Below are 19,796 nucleotides of genomic sequence, written 5' to 3' on the forward strand. Positions count from 1 at the left end.
CCATTGAAAATACACGCAAACTTTGATTTTTTATTTTTAAATTTCTATAGCTCAGAGGAATTTCATGGGATCACTTTGACCAAAGATGGGTTTTTCTCAAAATTAGACGCTCTACAAAAGTGCCTATTGTGGCAAAGTCGTAACTTCCACCGGCGAGGTAGTACGGGCCATTAAACCTGATTTTTTAATAAAATTCGCTTTTTTTCGCATTTATCTCGTAAATAACGAGAGCTACGAAAAAAATGTAAATGACAAACTTGTAGGTTATTCAATTTCCTACAAAAAAGGTCCCATAAACTAAATTGCTCAGATCAATATTGAGCGAGATATTAAGCCTTTAATTGATTTTTCCATGAAATTGTTACCGATAATTGATTTAAACTTATTAAAATCTTGTTTTCTTTCTCTGTAAAATTATGTTTTTTGTTCTATATATTTTTTTAAGGCTATGAAAGTAGAATATGATAAATATCTTACATTATAAAAGCTTATATTCAAAGAATCTTTAAAAAATAACAGATTTATGAGTTTCTGCAGAAAACTTAAGAATACAATTACACTCAAATTTATATATTATTAATAATTTATTAAATTATAATAGTTTGAATCATATTAACAACAATAAATTTTTTATAAACATAGAAACAACAATACCAATAAATTATTATTGAACGTAGAACAATTAATCGTTAGATTGATTCATTGTCAATAATATTGTGATTTTTTACACGATGTGTATTGAGATCGATGATGTTGAACGGTTTGAAAAATTCTTTGTCTCTCATCTTCGTTATGAGTCAATGCTTCATTAAAACTTTCGGCCAGTGCTACTCCTCTTTCCGCAGTATCATTTACTATTTTTATCGTTTTAAATGTATCATAACATCGTTTATACTCAAGATTTGATTCCCACAAACTTGGATCTGTACATAAAAATTCATGGGAGAGCTCAAATCGCTTAAAAATAAACAATGAGTTTGGATTAACAAAATCGCTTATGTTTTTCTCGGATAACGACGTTATTTCCTCATAAGCAACTTCAAAACGTTTACTTGGCTTTTTGACCGCTACCTGGGAATTAATTTTTTGTATAATCTTTACTTTTTCTTCTACTGACACATTTTCATCAAAAAGAGCCAAACAAGCAAGTTGTTCATGTAAATACCACAAATGCTGAGACAATTTATCGAGTGCTGCATTTGCAATTTCAGGATGTATTTTTCTGTAGTCAATAAGATCTTTTACTAATTGCAAATCCGAGTTTGGAGCATTTATTGCATTAGGAGCAGTAAACCATATTTTCACATAAAATATTACAATGAAAACACATATCTTCTGCAAAATTTTTTTTTCCTCTTGCTGCAATTTTAAACTGGTTTCTGAACATATATATTTTCAAACAATAGAGAGCCTTTGATAACCACCGTGCATGATGAAAAGCACCAGGGGCTTTGAATTCGGCTTTTTGACGATTGATACCGCCCAAAAAGATACAGCTCAGCTCCAAAAACTCCTTGTAATCATTTCTTGGATGATGATTCTAACAAAAAATAAGAAAAATTTAATAATTGCGGAAAGAAAAGAAGATATTTTCAGAATTTTAAAGTAAAAAATATTATTCAAAAAGGAAAAATCTATAAAACTGAATCACTTAAAAGTTTGAGTTATATCGAAGTATGCAAAATAACTATTAGAAATATCTAATGACCTTAAAGAAAACTAACTATCAATAATAATTATTTCAATGGTAAAACTATTTATGAATTTAGTAATACCTTCAGTTGATTTTCTATGAAGTCCAGAATATCGTCTTTTCTTTGACTTAAGATAAGTGCAATATCTTCATCCTCTGTGCCGATTTCATACGCAGATTTATCAATTTTTTCCCAATTATCTCTGAATCTTTTAAAAATTGGTACATTCGGACTATTTGTCACTGGCCAAGCAACTTCTGCAACATTTCGTAACATCAATTCAGAAGTATGATGGCGACAAGCAAGATATAACAAGTCGCGGCCAATTTTATCTTCTAATAATGTACATGCGCCATTAAAACGACCTAAAACAAAGAATTATTTATTAATAAACTGTTATTTGATTATAAGTTATTCAAATTTTTGACTCAGCTTATTTTTCAATTCAACATTCGTGAAAATAATTAAAGCAATAAATCAAATTTTTATTTGAAAACTTTTTCTCAAGTCAAAAAACAGATACTGTGATAAAAATTCAATCAACCACAACATTAACTTACCAGTATTTGAACTAGTTGTATTAAAGCACATTGCTTTAACATTATCGCAAAGATCCCACTCTGTCAGAGTTTCAAAAATAGCTAAAGCTTGGCTTTCTCCTGTGCCATCAGAGAGAATCGGAGTTTTTAAATTTTTGTCAGTATTTATTCCGGTGACGTGAATTGATAATCGTTCTGCTTTTGGTTGGCCGTTTCCCGCAGGAAGCACCTTTCCGTCCCAGTGCACTACGAGAGAGTCGTCAAAATTATCTTCTTCTTTAATCGTATCGACAATTTCTTCTCTTTTTGAAATACGCGCGTTGCGAATAGTGGAGTAACTCAAGTTATATTTGTCAATGTCAAGTCCTAAACTTTTAATAACGGCAGAAATAATGTACATCGCATTTCTGTTACTAGTTTTAGTTCTATCTAGTGCTAATACTAATTCCGCAGTCAAAATATCAATTTTATTTTTCTTAGGCGCCGGTATTGTATCTTCAGAGTCTGAAGAAATTCGCTTCAATTCACTAGAATTTGATATGGTACTACAGAAACTATTGAAGGACGACTGTTGGGATAATTTCATACCTGAAATGAAAAATGTTAACGGTGAATGAGTAAACATCATAGCTGAATTTTAAACAAGACAGATATAATTAAACAAAAATATTATAATATTAGAACTAACCAATTTCTACATTATTGGGAATTTCTTCTTCCATCGCCGACTGATTTTCAAAAGTTTCTTCTGGTAAGACGTCAATTGCTGGTGAATGAATAGTGCTAATTTTATTTCCTTTACGACAATCTGTCAAAAATTGCTGTAGATTTTTTGGCAAATTTTTTACTGCAGCACTGTTCGCAATGTCAAATAATTTATCAAGACGTTTACTGAACTGTTCCACATTTTCTCGTTGTCTTTTTGATTTTTTTGCACGACTTCGATGTTTCTTTAGTTTCATGTAGTCACTGTGGATTTTTTCCAATTTTTTAATACTGTGCTGAAGTCGAGAAGTTGTAATCAAAAGATTGGCCCAAACAGCATTCGTATCACTGATCACACTACTAGCACTTGCTCGTATACTTAGTTTTACAGATTGATGTTTGTACAAAAAGATATTCAATACATCCCTACACGAAGGTAACTTATTATTAATAATATTACGAATTTCAAACTCAACTAAATAATTATAAACTCTATTTCCAATTTGTTCAGACATCTTTGACAATAATAATAAAAATGATAGAAAAATGTAACACGTAAGTATACGAATGCGACGCGAAAACGGTCAGTGTTCGCAGAGCTTTGTTCTTGATACTTGCGGCATTAGCATCACATAATAGAGAACAAAGAGAGCACTGCAGTTAGGCGGATGATTTATTAAACTAATTCAAGGTTACGTAAAATAGGGGATGTTTGAAGAGGAGAGAGGGTTTCGATTCTGGACAATGATTGAGCTTTCGCTGGTCGCGTACTTCGTGTTAAATGTCATTGATCAGGTGGTGGGGGAATTAGCGCGACGTTAGCTACATCGCAACATTGCCATTAGATTATTAAGTACCAACTGACCGAGAAAAACAAAGAGAAAAGAGTTTAATTTAATGTTTATTATTATTGAAGGTTAAATATTGTAGATTATTGATTTTGCTATAGTTTTCTAGCCTTAAAAAAATACATAAAACAAAAAATAAAATTTTACAGAGAAAGAAAACAAGATTTTAATGAGTTTAAATCAATGATCGGCGAAAATTTCACGAAAAAATCAATTCAAAACTCAATATCTCGCTCAATATTGATCTGAGCGATTTGGTTTATAGGACCTTTTTTGTAGAAAATTGAATAACCTACAAGTTTGTCATTTACATTTTTTTCGTAGCTCTCGTTATTTACGAGATAAATGCGAAAAAAAGCGAATTTTATTAAAAAATCAGGTTTAGTGGCCCGTACTACCTCGCCGGTAGAAGTTACGACTTTGCCACAATAGGCACTTTTGTAGAGCGTCTAATTTTGAGAAAAACCCATCTTTGGTCGAAGTGATCCCATGAAATTCCTCTGAGCTATAGAAATTTAAAAATAAAAAATCAAAGTTTGCGTGTATTTTCAATGGGAAATCTTCACACGCCTTGGTCGAGTACTTAAAATTAATATTAAGGGCTCAAACTTTCAGGGAATTTTTTTTTGGGTGTTTCCAACAAAATTTCATGATGGGACCGAAAAAAAAAAAAAGTTAAAAAAAAAAAATCACCCTAATCCATACCGACTGCCAGTACACCGACCGCTGGTAGGTTACCCTCCGTCGGTAACTTAGCACGGACTAGAACCCAAAATCTGTTTTATCGGGGGGGGGGGGGTGAACCTCCCTTGCTATACTACTTATATATGTTAATGAAGCATCCAATTTAAAAAGTAAAAATATGATTTCCAATTTCCTTACGTAAATTATTCCGATCGCGACAAATACATCTTTCACAATTATCACAAGCAGTAATTTGTTTTCCGGTATTACTTTTTGAAGTACTTGGTAATATTGGTTCTATTACTTTTGGATTGACATTATTAATAAGCTTATTATCTAAATCACAATCATTATCACTGTCTGTAATTTCATCAATATTAGACATTTTAAATGTAGTTTGAACAAATTTATTTTTGGTATTCGCTTTAGCTATTTTCATCCTTTGTTTTTCGGATTTTAATAATTTTAACGCAGTACAAATGGGCGGTCAATATAATTTCTTTTTTATTTTTCCACTTGCATCAACTAGTATGGAATCTACATACTTTTTATTGTCTGTAATAAAAAGGTAAAGAAGGGAATGCATGAATAGAAAAGTCGTTATTTTAAAATTACGGTTTAGAATCACTGTATTTTAATGATCCTGAAGTTGGCAGACAATTAAAAATTTTTGAATTTTTTTTTCTACTAATCAATTACAAAAAAAAAACCTAAAAATATGCACATGTAGAAAATTAAAACATTTATAAGTGCAATTATTTGAAATATTTTATTTTTTTTATAATTTATCGTTTTTTAAGAATTTTAAAATTAACAGACGTCGGCCAAATTCAGTATCATGTATTATAGGTTATGTTATATATTCATAATTTGCTCATCACTTACTTAAAACTTTTAATATTTTTACTTCATATAAAACTGTACTTTCATTTTCGATCCATGGCAAATCACCAACCCAATTACGTTTTATTAACGATGGTTTGACAGCTTGACAGATGTCCGAGAATTTAATAACTGATATTTCTGCGCTTTCAGTCCAAAATACGAGTACCCACTTCGTTTTTATTTTACGGCGTCTACACATCACAGAAACGTAGTAAGAAACTAAACACATGGAAATGAAACACTCGATTACTTTACCATCCAAATTGTTTCGGTTATTCGATCAACATTAGGGATGTATGCAGTGCTGCCAGAACGTGCGATATTTTTACCCCCTCCTGTCACACTCCATGCTATTTCACCACGTGAAGGAGTATTAATGTCACACGATCTGGCAGCACTGGATGTACGATATCGAAAAAAAATCGATCTTTCATAATCGAATTGATTTTACAGCAAAGAATCGATCTTGAATGTCAGATGGTACATCTCTACGTTCCACTTGACGCAACTTGACGTTGACAACGACACGCACGAACTCAAAAATATATTAAAAATTTATTAAAATATTAATTCTTTCATTATTTCAAAATAAATATTTTATGTAGTATTAATAAATAATGCCACGAGTTAATAATTCGAAAAAATTAAATGACTACGGTCGAACTAGACAATGGCAATGAAGAAAACAATACGCATCAATTTTGAATGACAGGTGTGTATGTGCTCATATTTTTTTTATAGTATCCTGATGTATAAAATGTAACATCATTAAAATATAAATTGACACATTATCACATTATCTATAAATGCATATATATAATATATATACATATGATTAAACCGCTATTTAATTATAGGATTGGTCACGCGGAAAATAATGGTAACATCAATACAAACAATAATTTATTTAATAATCAAGGAGACTACAGAGGTACGTACATCATTGATGATCAAAGATAAAAAATAATCAGAATAACTTTGCTTCAATTTATAAAGATAATAATGAAACTACTTTATTTTAGACGAAAATAATTACAACTACTTAGAAAATAATGTTGATGCAGATGATGATAATGGCGGAAGTATTTATGATTATTTCGACAGTACAAATAGCAGCACTGAATCATTTGATCATCATGACTTTTATAATAATAATAATAATAATACTGATAATAATGACAATCGCATTTTTTTTTATGATAATGATGATGACGATGAAGAAAGAAATGACTATGGTTATTTAAATGATATCAGTAGTAACGATGAATCAACTCAAGATAGTGACTGCAGCAAAGACAATGGTATTGATGGGAATGTATCAGTTGAAGATGATAGAGAACAGAGGGAAGAAGATGTGGATGAACCACTATATGCTGAAGCTGACATCACTATTGGAGAGGTTATGTTAGCTATTCTGACATTTGTCTTAAAATTTAATTTAAGTGGAACTTGTTTATCAGAACTTCTAAAATTAATAGCTTTATTAATTCCGCAAATTGAAAGATTTAAAAAAACTTCATACAAATTCCATAAATTTTTTGAAAACATGAAGTCTCCTATGGTGAGGCACCATTACTGCTCATTATGTTACTCTCAACTAAAAAATAGTAATGATCGATGCGATTGTGTTGAGCAAGCTAACATATTATATTTTATTGAAATACCAATAATTGACCAATTACAAAATTTATTTTTAAAGCCTGGATTTTTAGAAAATTTAAATTTTAAATTTACCAGAAGAACAGAACCTAATGACATATCTGATATTTATGACAGAAGAATATATAAAAGTTACACTGGCACTAACGGTTTATTAGCAGATAGAAAGAATTTGTCTTTTATGTTTTATGTAGATGGTGCATCATCATCTAAATCATCAAAGTGTAAGATCTGGCCTATATATTTAGTTATCAATGAGTTACCATACTATAAGAGAATATTAAAAGAAAACATCATTGTTACTGGAATTTGGTTTGGTCCAGTAGGCCCAATACCTAGTTTATTTCTGCAACCGTTACATTCAGAAATGTGTAAGTTGCGACGAGGAATAAATTTCGAAATTCCCGGATCTAATGTACCACGAAAAGTGAAAGCTATAATGATTATCGGTACATCTGATACACCAGCGAAGGCAGACTTTTTGAATCACAGTCATCATAATGGTTTTTATGGATGTCCACTTTGTTATTCATCAAGCTACCATGTTGAGAATACTCAAATTTATCCTCATGAAGGAGAATTGCAGCTGCGTACACTTGAAGAGCATAACCAACATGTTGAAGACGCTGATAGATCAGGAAATAAAGTATATGGTGTAAAGGGTCCATCGATATTATTTAAAATAATGCCAGATGCAATTAACGGAATGGCTATTGACATTATGCACCGTGTATTTCTCGGTGTTGCTAAAAAATTAGCATTCTTATGGTTTGATGTGTCTCTACGCCATGAAAAATTTTCAATATACGATCAAAAAATAGTGGTTGATGATCGATTAAAAAAAATTAAACCTATAATGTCTGTGTCACGAACTCCACAATCAATTATTGATGATTTTAACCGTTGGAAAGCCAGTGAATGGAGAAAGGCCGTGGGACGATAAGTATACCGAATCGGCCCCAGATAGGGATCGGACTCATTTTTTCAAGGAATGTTTGTACCCATGAGATACTTCGATGCTGCGAGTTTCAGGTCTTTATCTATAACCACTTCGGAGTAAATCGAAAAATACTAAAAATTAGAAAAAATTGATGTTCTCAGAGCGTACTTATTCGATTGATCTGAAAATCGGATATGTTTTGGGGGTTAATGGTAGCTATCTGGAAAAAAATAAGAGCTATTTCGGCTCACAAAAACCTAAAAAAAAACGAGTTTATATTTTTAATTTCAATTTTTAAGCATCTTACCATTACGACACAGGTATGAAAATATTTTTTTTGAATTCCTCATCCAATCTCCTATGAATCTATGGCCTTTCGAAATTTTTAAAAATGGTACTACATATTGAAAAAAAATAAAAACCATTTTTTGCTCAAAAATCGGGTTTTTCTAATAATTTTACTCTTGAACTGATAAAATACAAAACTTACTCGTTTACTAAGGTAGAGAAAACCATAAAAAAAATAAAATATCCTTACATTATTAAAATAATTTTTTTTATTTATCAATTTCAACGCTGATATTTCATCCATAACTAATTAAAACTGCAATTAAATATATTAATCTACTACAAATGATAAATAAAATTGTTCTCCTAATTTGTGACTAGTCTTTGTCGCTATTTTCATCAATCACAGGAGTAATATTATCTTTATTACATAAAGTGTTGAGTATTGCTGCTGGTCTGGGGATTTTAGCCAAATATCGCCCGTATGCTAAATAGAAAATAATTGCAGCAACATGCGAATAACAACCGATTGTCCTCAATCCATTAGCGCATTCATAGCATTATCTTGATATTTCACTCCATCCAATAGTATCAGTTTTATATTCAATGAAACATCTGTACACTTTTCTATTAATATGACGAGATTGCACTTCAGCCTTTAAAATATTGGTTTTATCTCTGACAAACTGGATAGTCATATTATCAGATTCGTCAATCGTCTCTGATAGATATGATACTGCTTGTTTATATTGATAAAAACCGGTAAAAAAAAGTTTCAGGTCTTTCTCTGTCATTTCTGGAAAGTCGATCAAATCAGAGGACAAAATCGTTTCGAAAGGAAGTTTTTTTCGCTGCCAACCATTTTTATCGACTTCATCAGCAAGTGTATTATTAGTGTAATTTCGAGATTTAATCATTTCAACAATTTCGTCTGAGTACTCTTCATCAGAAATAAGACGTTTGTTGTACTGATTGTGAAGAAATGATGCGATTCTATAAAAATTACTGACTCTGGGTAACATTTTAGTATCGAATTTTAGGTCTAGTAGACGATATTTTTGTTTCAGCATTTCGTGTACTGCTTCAACTACCCAAGGAATCTTTGTGACGTATCTTGATGAATTAGATTCAGAAGTTGTTAACCGATTTCTTTTGCCTTTCAATGCTGGCATTAACACTTCATAACCTTTTTCTTCTAAGTGCGCCTGAACATCTCGAAACCCTCTATCAACAACAAAAACATCACCAGGTTCCAACAAATTGCTAATACCATCAGCAGTATCGATAATTTCTTTCATTATACTAGCGTCATTTACATTGGCATGGTAGGGCCCTAACATATCTACTATATATCCATTGGTAGTACAAATAGTAAATGACTTACATAACGGTACTTTCTTCTGTCCAGAAAAAGACTTTCTCTGATGAGCGTTATTAGGGCTTTTTTGATGCCGAGCATACGTTCCATCGCAAATCAAGAAAAGCTTATCACTACGATCAGCAAACAAACTTTTCAAAAATGGTGATAAATGATTTTCAATGAGGTTTTTTCGAGACATAGATTGAAAACCAAAGTACTGAGGTAATATATCTTTCTCAAATGATTGGATCACTTGGTCACAATATTTTGAAACCAGCATCTCATTTTCCAATTGTAAGGTCGCTGATATCAACCTGTTAGAGTTACCGGTACGTAACTTAAATAAGAATACAATGAGAGCTTGAAGAACTGAACGGGAATCTGTACTCCTCATAGTTGTCAATAAGTCTCGCGATTCGAGTATGTTTTCACGTTGTTATCCAGTAAATATAAAAAGTTGCTCATCAGTTATTCGAAAATCATCCATTTTATCGAGAAGTGTCGAATCACATTCTACAGCCAAACTTTCCATCATTTTAAACAATTCTGAAGATCTTAAGTTACTCCAATTAGAATAAACTTTCAAGTGGTTCAAATTCTCCGTATAAAAGCGTTTTTTTATGAGATGATCGCTGCAGCATCGATTCCCATTCGGAATAAAAATTCTTTTCTTTATAAAGCATTGCATACGGACATCTTGAGGAACAACGACTAGATTTTGATTTGAGACAGAACATACACAACAATATCTATGAGTCGCAACAGTTCTCTTCATTTGAACTTCTATACATTCTTCTATTTCATCATCACAGGCAACATCTAAATGAATAGATGGATCATCAGTACTTGATTGAGATAAACTCATCGTTGATAAACTCGATTCTGTTCTTTCTAAAAGATCACTCCTATCTGAAGGTAGTTCATCGTCCAACGATAATTCCTGATTCTCATCTTCAAGTTTGGTTTTTTTATATTTTTTTACGCGACAATTCGAACAAAGAATATCACCAACTACAATCGGATACGCAAAAACAGTTGAAAACTCTTCAGCTTCTTCGTCAGATTTTATATGTTTTGGAGTACCTGGCATTTTTTTCAGGTACTTCGAAAAAATACAACACTTTGGATTATTAGCTTCAGGGGTCGACATATTTTTACTTAAATAGTTATTTAAACAATTAAAAATAATTACTAAATATAGATAATAATACAGCCAATTCTTTGGAATGTCAACACTCAGTAATTTTTAGGTTATCTACCGATCTAGTGACTTTTCACAAAAAAAAAACAGTGTTACCAATTTCGAATTACAGTGCCATCCTGTGGTTGTTAAATTCATTGAATATTGGGCGGGAACGCTTAAGTTCTCTGAAACAACGTTGATTTACATAAACAATAGTAATGAATACTGATTTACTCATTACAGTTACTGATAGGGTTTTTTAAAAATAGTTAAGTACATTGAATGAAATTATTTTAATAATGTAAGGATATTTTATTTTTTTTATGGTTTTCTCTACCTTAGTAAACGAGTAAGTTTTGTATTTTATCAGTTCAAGAGTAAAATTATTAGAAAAACCCGATTTTTAAGCAAAAAATGGTTTTTATTTTTTTTCAATATGTAGTACCATTTTTAAAAATTTCGAAAGGCCATAGATTCATAGGAGATTGGATGAGGAATTCAAAAAAAATATTTTCATACCTGTGTCGTAATGGTAAGATGCTTAAAAATTGAAATTAAAAATATAAACTCGTTTTTTTTTAGGTTTTTGTGAGCCGAAATAGCTCTTATTTTTTTCCAGATAGCTACCATTAACCCCCAAAACATATCCAATTTTCAGATCAATCGAATAAGTACGCTCTGAGAACATCAATTTTTTCTAATTTTTAGTATTTTTCGATTTACTCCGAAGTGGTTATAGATAAAGATCTGAAACTCGCAGCATCGAAGTATCTCATGGGTATAAACATTCCCTGAAAAAATGAGCCCGATCCCTATCTGGGGCCGATTCGGTATACTTATCGTCCCACGGCCTTAAATTTAAATAAAATCTATTGTTCGCACTGTCGGTATAGTTGCAATACCACCCAGGGTTATCTGGGTAGGATGCGACTAGTCGACCGGGGAGTGGAAATTGGAGGCTCGTCAGTCAGTCCCCAATTAGAATTAAGTAGGAGTGTCGGAAGTCCGAAGACTCCCGAAGCCATGTGGGGGGTAGAATGTTATAATCGGGAAGACGGAAGCGAGACGACACTTGTACCGGAACGACCGGACTATCCAGACGCAGAGTTAAAGTTTTCGACGATCAACGGACGCCATTATCAGACGCAATTTAATTATAAAAGGTAATTAATTATGGGGACTTGGTTACATTGTGTGGAACCAAGCGATAATTTTTCAAGTGTATTAACAATTACCAGGCAGCTAGCCGGTAATTATTTTGGGAGATTACTTATTGCGTTTGAATAACAGGTGAAGGAGGTTACGAGATCGGAGAGTTAGAAGGAGAAAGTACGAGAGAAAGAACGAGACGGAAAATTACTGAGAGAGGACGAGACAAAGGACAGAACCAATTAAATTTTTACCAGGACGAACACCGAGACGAGGACAGGTTGAAGAAAGTTAATTAATTGAAAAAATATTTATACAAATTTATTCCAGGCAGGAAGCCGGAAAATTTATTAAATATTTAGTCGTACGTCGGGTCTCGTCGCGCTAAAATTAATTGTCCAAAAAAAATAAATTAATCGTAAATTAATTTAACAAATTAAACTCCGAATAAAATAAGATAAAATAATTAATTAATTAACTCCAGGCAGGTTGCCGGAGCGATCACGTCATAAAATATTCCCAGGCAGGTTGCCGGAACATTCTAGAAGCTTCCAGGTGGATCGTGTAACCCACGCACCGGAAGTTATCGAGTCTAGTCGAGAAATTAATTAATTAATTATTAAATTAAATTATACAAATATAAAACAAAATTAAGAAAATTAAATTATATAAAATAAAAGAGTGTCTCGGGAAAATTGAGAAAATTCCGTAGTCAAGGTCACTAGTAAAATAATAGACCAAGACCGAAAATTAATTAAGATATACTAAATAATTAAAGTAAGAATCAGAAAATTGAAAATTAACAATTAAAATAATGGAGTAAAAATTAAATTTTGTAAATTGGGTAAAATTGATAAGTGAGATACTTGATCAGGAAGACTGTGAGTAGGAGAAAAGTGAAATAGAATTACTCAGGATTGTTAAGGTGATAAGAAATAAATACTAATTAATGAGAAACGATTTCTCAAACTAAACTTTAACTGATTAATTTATTTAGTTTTAATAAAATATTATGGCAGGAAATTTTGTCGTGGAACGACGCTGTTTATTTTAAAGTCAGTGTGAGTGTGGAATAGTCCAGGGAACTGAGTAAATGAGTGTGTGATAACCAAGAAAGTCAATAATTACGGGTGAAATAATTTTATAAATTTAATTAAGAAAAAATTTAAGGAGTGTGTGTGAAATTATGTCAAGGTAGTGGCTGTAGTTTTAAATAAAATTATCGCGGGTTAAATAAATGAAATAAGTTTAATAAAAACATTGCGGGTAAATAAATAAAATAAGTTTTAAATAAAATACTGCGGGTTCAATAAATGGATTTAGTTATAAGGTAAATAAAAGGTCATAAGGTTAATAAATAAATAAAAGGTTAAAAGGTTTATAATAAGGTCATAAGGTTATAAAATAAATAAAAGGGTACAAGGTTTATAATTGAAGTTATAAAGTTATAAAAGGTTTATAATTGAAAAAGGTTTATAAGGTCTAAATTATAAATTGAATTAAATAAAAAGGTTTATAGTGTCAAAAATTAAAACCATTCTCATTTATTTATAAATTATTCTTTCCTCATCCTTCTCTTACAATTAAACAAAAAATTACACCGACCCTGACGATCCAAGATCCGGCTCTGGGAGGCCGTTATTACTTCCAGTGGCGCCCTTAGTAAGGACGACCAGAGTAACAGCAATAGCCCTGTTATAATTTTTAATTTCTTCAAGTTATTCTTTGGTATTATGATGAATATATTATTTACACTCACGCAATCGCATACGTGGGTCAGCGCAGTGGATAGCATCAAAGACTTTGGATTGGAAGGATGCAGGTTCGAGCCCAGCAGTCATCGGGATTTTTTCATCAATCAAAATCATATATAATTCCTTTGAGTAGCGCTTCTAATACAATAAATTACATTTCGGATCTAATTAAAATTAATTAATTTTTTTTTTTTGCAATTTAATATTTTTTTTTAATAGGGATCGCACGTTTGGGATTACGTAGGTCTTACCCAATTGGGAACCTATTGGGATTGCCCGATCGGGGCCCAAATACGTTTCTGCGTTACATCCCAAAATAGGGTCCCGATTGGGCAACCCAATTGGTTCCCAAGTGGGTGCACCTAAAAATTTCGAGATCTTAAGATCTCGAAATTTACTATCACTTGACTTCGAGCTCTAATAACTTTAGAACAGATGGATTTATCAAAAAATGATAAGAGACCTTTTTTGTAGAGCGTTCAATTTCCTACGAAAATATGTTTTAGTCAATTCGATCTATTAATTTGTTCACGAGTTAAAAATACTCAAAGTTAACAAAAAAAAATTCCCGTGTTATTTAAATGGGAAATCGAATTTTTTGATGAGCTAAGCCGCTATTGGACTTAAATCCTTTAGCCCAGCGGCCTAATTTTTTTGTTTTCTATATACTACTAGATTTTCTGGTATAGCAGTAAAAAAAAATATAGCCTTAAAATGACACACCCTAGTAAACATATGAAATGATTTTATCGAAAAATTTATGTCTCGCTAAGAAAGTAATACTTTTAATCACAAAAATCTCAATGAATTGAAATCGACGAAGTTACTTTTTCCAGTAAAAAAAATTAACTTCCCCTTGTTTTGATAAATATCTATTATCTTTCTCATAGTTAAAAATTTTCATTTATTGGAAGTAAAATTTATACTTTTCATTCTTTCATTACAGAGTTATTTGGAATACTCGTATGAAAAAATACAAATATATTCAAATATATATAAAAATAAAGAAGGCATTACGTCATGGATGTCGTAAAGAAAGTTCGTCGCCAATCGTTTGTTCAGAAGCCGTGGAATGATTTATCAAAAAACTTCAAAAAAAAAGTATTGAATAATTTTAGAAGAAAGATTTTAAATAAAAATATGGCAAATAGCCAAGAAACCTTTTGATTTAATAATTTTGACAAAAGATTGAACAATGTACTATCAGGCCCAGCTTGTTTGACATCAATTTCAATGCACAGAGAGAAAGAAATCAACAGCTTAAAAAATAATAATGTAAAGAAGGACTTACCAATAGATTCTAACGTATGCCTAGATAGTGATGACACTAATACGAATTTCCATGAAGTTCTAACGGTCAATAATTCTCCAAACAATTTTTTTTGTAGTAATAACAGTGAAATAAATAATGTATTAACTGCTACCTCATTCACTGCTAATATTACTACTACTATTACTACTATTCGCAGTGCTACTGTTCTTGAGACTACTGCTCCTACTACTATTACTATTACTACTACGACTGTTGCTCCTACTATTAACACAACCATCACAAGTATTAATACCAATTTTAGTAGTGATACTGATACTAACTGCAGGGATGCTAATACTTCAAAGCAATTGCTAAAAATTTCTCAACCAAAACAAATTCCTTACAACAAGTATAGTTTTAAAAATAATTTAGCTAAATGTCTTGTCGAAAATAATGTGAATCATAGGCAAACGAATGCTCTTCTTACAGTTTTACGCACACACCCAAATCTAAAATTTTTACCAAAGGATGCTCGAACAATACTGGAAACTCCTCGTTACAAAGCTAATGTCATTGTAATGCCTCCAGGAGAATATCTTCATACAGGCTTCGAAGCTGGAATCATCGCAATTTTGCTAAAAACACCTCAAAATACAATCCCTAATTCGTTGGTAGTAGATTTTAGTACAGATGGTGCGGAATTAAACAAAGTAAGTTGTATATGGCCAATTCAAATTCATGTTGTAAATATTGCTGACAGTAAGCCTGAAATTGCTGGTATTCATAAAGGTCCTAGTAAGCCCAATAGTGCTGAACAATTTTTTGAACTTTTTGTCAAAGAAGTAAATGTAATAATTAAAAAAGGTGGTATTCATTTTAATAAAAAATTAGTACCTCTTGAACTTCGATGTTTCGTTGCTGATGCTCCAGCTCGAGCATTTACTCTTAATCATATGTATCACGCTGGAAAATTTTGCTGTTCGAAATGTAAACTTATAGGCTTATCAGTGGAAAAATCTACATCTTTGAGTGGGGTAGATCAACCACCAAGAACTAATTTAGAATACAGAACATATTCTGATGGTGAGCACCACAAAAAAGGAAAATCTGCTTTGCATGATTTACCCATAGACTTAGTTAAACAAGTCCCATTCGAGTATATGCACCTGGTTTGCCTAGGAAATATGAAAAAGTTACTGAAGGCAATAATATCTGGTGACTACAAACCGACAAAACTGAAAACGCATTTGACTAAATTTTTATCAAGTCGCTTGAATTCTGTACGGGAATATTGGCGGTCGGCCTATAAGTCGTGCGTCACGTTAATTTCTCCTGCTAATATAATTAATTTATTTGCTATTAAAGTGATTATTAATTCCTTTAGTTAATTAATTTGGGTAAATTATATACGGAGATACAAATTTTTTTATTAATTATTGATAAAAGGTGCTTAAAGTGAGAAAAATAAAATAAAATAAATAATGGCGCCTAAGCATAAATGTGGTGTTTGCTTGGAGCTTATAAAAGAAAATACCTCTAGTATTTCGTGCATCGAATGTAATAACTGGATTTATGCAAAATGCACTAATTTATCCTCACGGGACTTCAACAAAACTGCTATTGATGTGAAAAAGAATGGGCTCAAATGGAAGTGTGACAAATGCATAAGTGAGGTTAGTGTCATTGTTTCTGATGACATACTAGGATCAGATGATGATGACCGCATGATCGAAAAGATGGAGGATCTATTCAAACGATATTTCATTCCATTCAAGGACAGGGTAGAGAAAAGCCTTTCTGGAATAAAATCTGATCTTAATAAAATTGCCGAGCAGAATAAATCTGTCGGTAATCAAGTGAAACAACTCGAAAAAAGGGTTACCAACATCGAGGAGAACCTAAATTTATTTGGTAGTGATCTTCCTACAAGTCCTGAGGGGATAATCTCGGAGTTCAACGACAGGAAAAAACGTGAAACTAACGTCATAGTTCTAAACGTATCGGAGTCCACGAAACCTGTTGGCGCTGAACGTCTAGCTGATGACCGTGCTAAGATTGAAACTATAATACCACAGGAGCTGTCTGGTTCACTACCTAATTTTAAAATTCGTAGGCTTGGTCGACCTGCTGTTGGCAAAACTCGACCACTGTTAATTAATACTTCGTCAGTCTCTGAGGCCAGAATGTTACTGAAGGCTAAACCTGAGGACGGTTCTAACATTCTGATGAAACCTGATCTTACACCTGCACAACAGAATCATCTCAAAGCTCTACGTGCTGCACTCGAAACACTTCGTAACAACGGTGATACTAACAAGACTATAAAATATGTTAATGGTTTCCCAAAAATAGTAAGCAATAACCCTTTCTTTCGCAAGTCAAAAGAAGGGTATACTAAAAATACATAATCTACATATTTACTACCAAAATGCTAGAGGTTTGAGAACTAAGCTAAATTGCTTCTTAACCTCATCTACAAGTTACCTCTGTGATATTATTTTTATAAGTGAATCCTGGCTAATTCCGACTATAACGGATGGTGAAGTCATTGATAATTCATACGTAATTTTCAGGAAAGATAGAGATGCAGAAACAAGCTAATTTTTACGAGGAGGGGGAGTCTTCGTCGCAGTTAAGACAAACATTCCAGTTGAACCCATAAATGTCATTAATAGCGGTATTGAACAAGTATTTGTTAAAGTTAAAGGTGCTCATAGCGACATTATAATAGGATGTGTCTATTTACCTCCACGCTCATCACTTGATGCCTATGCAGATCATATCGCTACCATAACCTTCCTAAAAGATAAGTATCCCAACTGTAAGTTGTTAGTGACTGGAGACTATAATCTTCCTTGCAGCTATCCTCGTGATGATTGTGAAAGTCTCTTATGTGGCGAGTTTTCTCTCCATGGTTGCAATACCAATTGGGTGAATCTATATAAACTAAACTCCGTGGATGAGAAGGTTTCCTACCTATACGAAAAAATTTATGCTGCGCTCTTTCAGTTCGTTCCTATCTATACCAAGAAGATTAATGACTACCCTTGCTGGTTCTCCAGTGAGCTAATTAAAAAAATCACTCTGAAAAAGAGAGCACACGCCGCACATAAGAAAAATCGCTCTAAATCTGCTTATAATAGGTTCCGACTACTCAGGTATGAGTGTAAAAAGTTAAGCTCAAGGTGCTACAAGGACTATACAGGTAAAGTTGAAAACATGATTAAGTCTGATGCCAACCAGTTCTGGAAATTTATTAAAAACAAGCGTCGCAATGACATCGACATACCATTATCAATGTCTTGGGACGGGATTACAGCAAGCAGCGGTGATGATATAAGTGACTTATTCGCATTTTTTTTTTGAGCGTGTATATGTCACTGCTCCGAATGTCAGTATCGCGGTATCTGCCCAGGCTTCTTATAATGATGCTAATTTATCAAAGTTTATTGTATCTTTCGACAATGTCTTCAGAGAACTTCTAAAACTGGATGCCAGAAAGGGCGCGGGTCCGGACGGTATACCGAACTTATTTCTTAAAAATTGTGCTGTGGGCTTGTGTGAGCCAATAACCCATGTCCTCGACAAGTCTCTTGCTCATGGGCAATTCCCCACAGCATGGAAGTTATCATACATATGTCCCATCCATAAATCTGGCTCCAGGTCTGAGGTATCCAACTACCGTCCAGTTTGCACCCAATCATCTATGTCCAAACTGTTTGAGAAGATAATTATGCCGCAGTTAACCCACTCTTTCAAGAATATCATTTCCACCAAGCACCACGGATTTTTTTGAGGAAGATCCACCACGACTAATCTATTCATATACACGAATTGTATATTAAAATATCTGAATGATGGAGTAGATGTACACGCCATATATACTGACTTCAGTAAGGCTTTCGACACTGTTGACCACGAAATACTCATCGGCAAGCTGGAACAATATGGAGTCGATGGCAAGGCACTTGTTTGGCTCCGTTCTTACCTGCAGGGAAGATCGCTGCATGTTCGTGTTAATGGTAATATTTCCAATGGGTATGAGGTGTCCCCTGGTGTCCCACAAGGGTCCCATTTGGGCCCTATTCTCTTCAATATCTTCATAAACGACATTGGTGATAATTTCAGCTCAGAATTACTCTTATACGCCGACGATTTGAAGATCTTCAGGGGGATAAACAGAATCGACGACTCTCACTCTCTGCAGCACGACATCGATACGCTAAGTGACTGGTGTACAGTTAATAAACTAAGCTTAAATGTGAAAAAATGTGTCTTCATGTCCTTCGCACGCGCCTTTAATCGCCCTACCACTGGACACTACTTGAACGGTCAGCAATTGCAGGGAACCGCATCTACCAAAGATCTTGGAGTCATTGTTGACAGCAAACTAACCTTTGCTCAACACCTAAGCAAAATATCTTTGCAAGCCTATAGGACACTCGGATTTATCATCAGATCTGGTAAGGACTTTAGGGATGCCAAAACACTTGTTTGGCTTTACTGTGCTTTAGTCAAGCCTATTCTGGAGTATTGCTCGGTTATTTAGTCCCCTTACTCAAATATTCACATCAACACGATCGAAAGGACACAACATAAGTTCATTAAATTTCTGTCTCACTGGACAAAAACTAATGGACCACCAGTTAGTGTCAATGATATTAGTTCCAAATTTAAAATAAGCAGCCTGCAAAGCAGAAGGGAAGTCGTGGATTTGACATTTGTATACAAAGTTATCAACAGTCTAATAGACTCACCGGAAACACTTGAAATGTTTGGGTTTGTTAGCCCTAGACCTGGTCTCAGGATATTTCGACTACTCCACACTGTCAAATCGAATAAAAACTACGTAGTTC

At 33.0% G+C, this 19,796-nt stretch overlaps 1 protein-coding gene across 1 annotated transcript; it reads right to left on the reverse strand.

Moving 5' to 3' along the window:
• Positions 1 to 808: 808 nt before the first annotated feature.
• LOC130670451 (uncharacterized) lies at positions 809 to 3,453 on the reverse strand. Its single transcript, XM_057473857.1, has 4 exons — positions 2,922 to 3,453; positions 2,255 to 2,821; positions 1,776 to 2,059; positions 809 to 1,540 (listed from the first exon to the last, which is right to left on the reverse strand). Exons 1-4 carry the CDS (start codon positions 3,451 to 3,453, stop codon positions 1,280 to 1,282), a joined length of 1,644 nt encoding a protein of 547 aa, XP_057329840.1. The 3' UTR covers positions 809 to 1,279.
• Positions 3,454 to 19,796: the final 16,343 nt, after the last annotated feature.

Source organism: Microplitis mediator, chromosome 6, assembly GCF_029852145.1.
Source record: "Microplitis mediator isolate UGA2020A chromosome 6, iyMicMedi2.1, whole genome shotgun sequence".
NCBI lineage: Eukaryota > Metazoa > Arthropoda > Insecta > Hymenoptera > Braconidae > Microplitis > Microplitis mediator.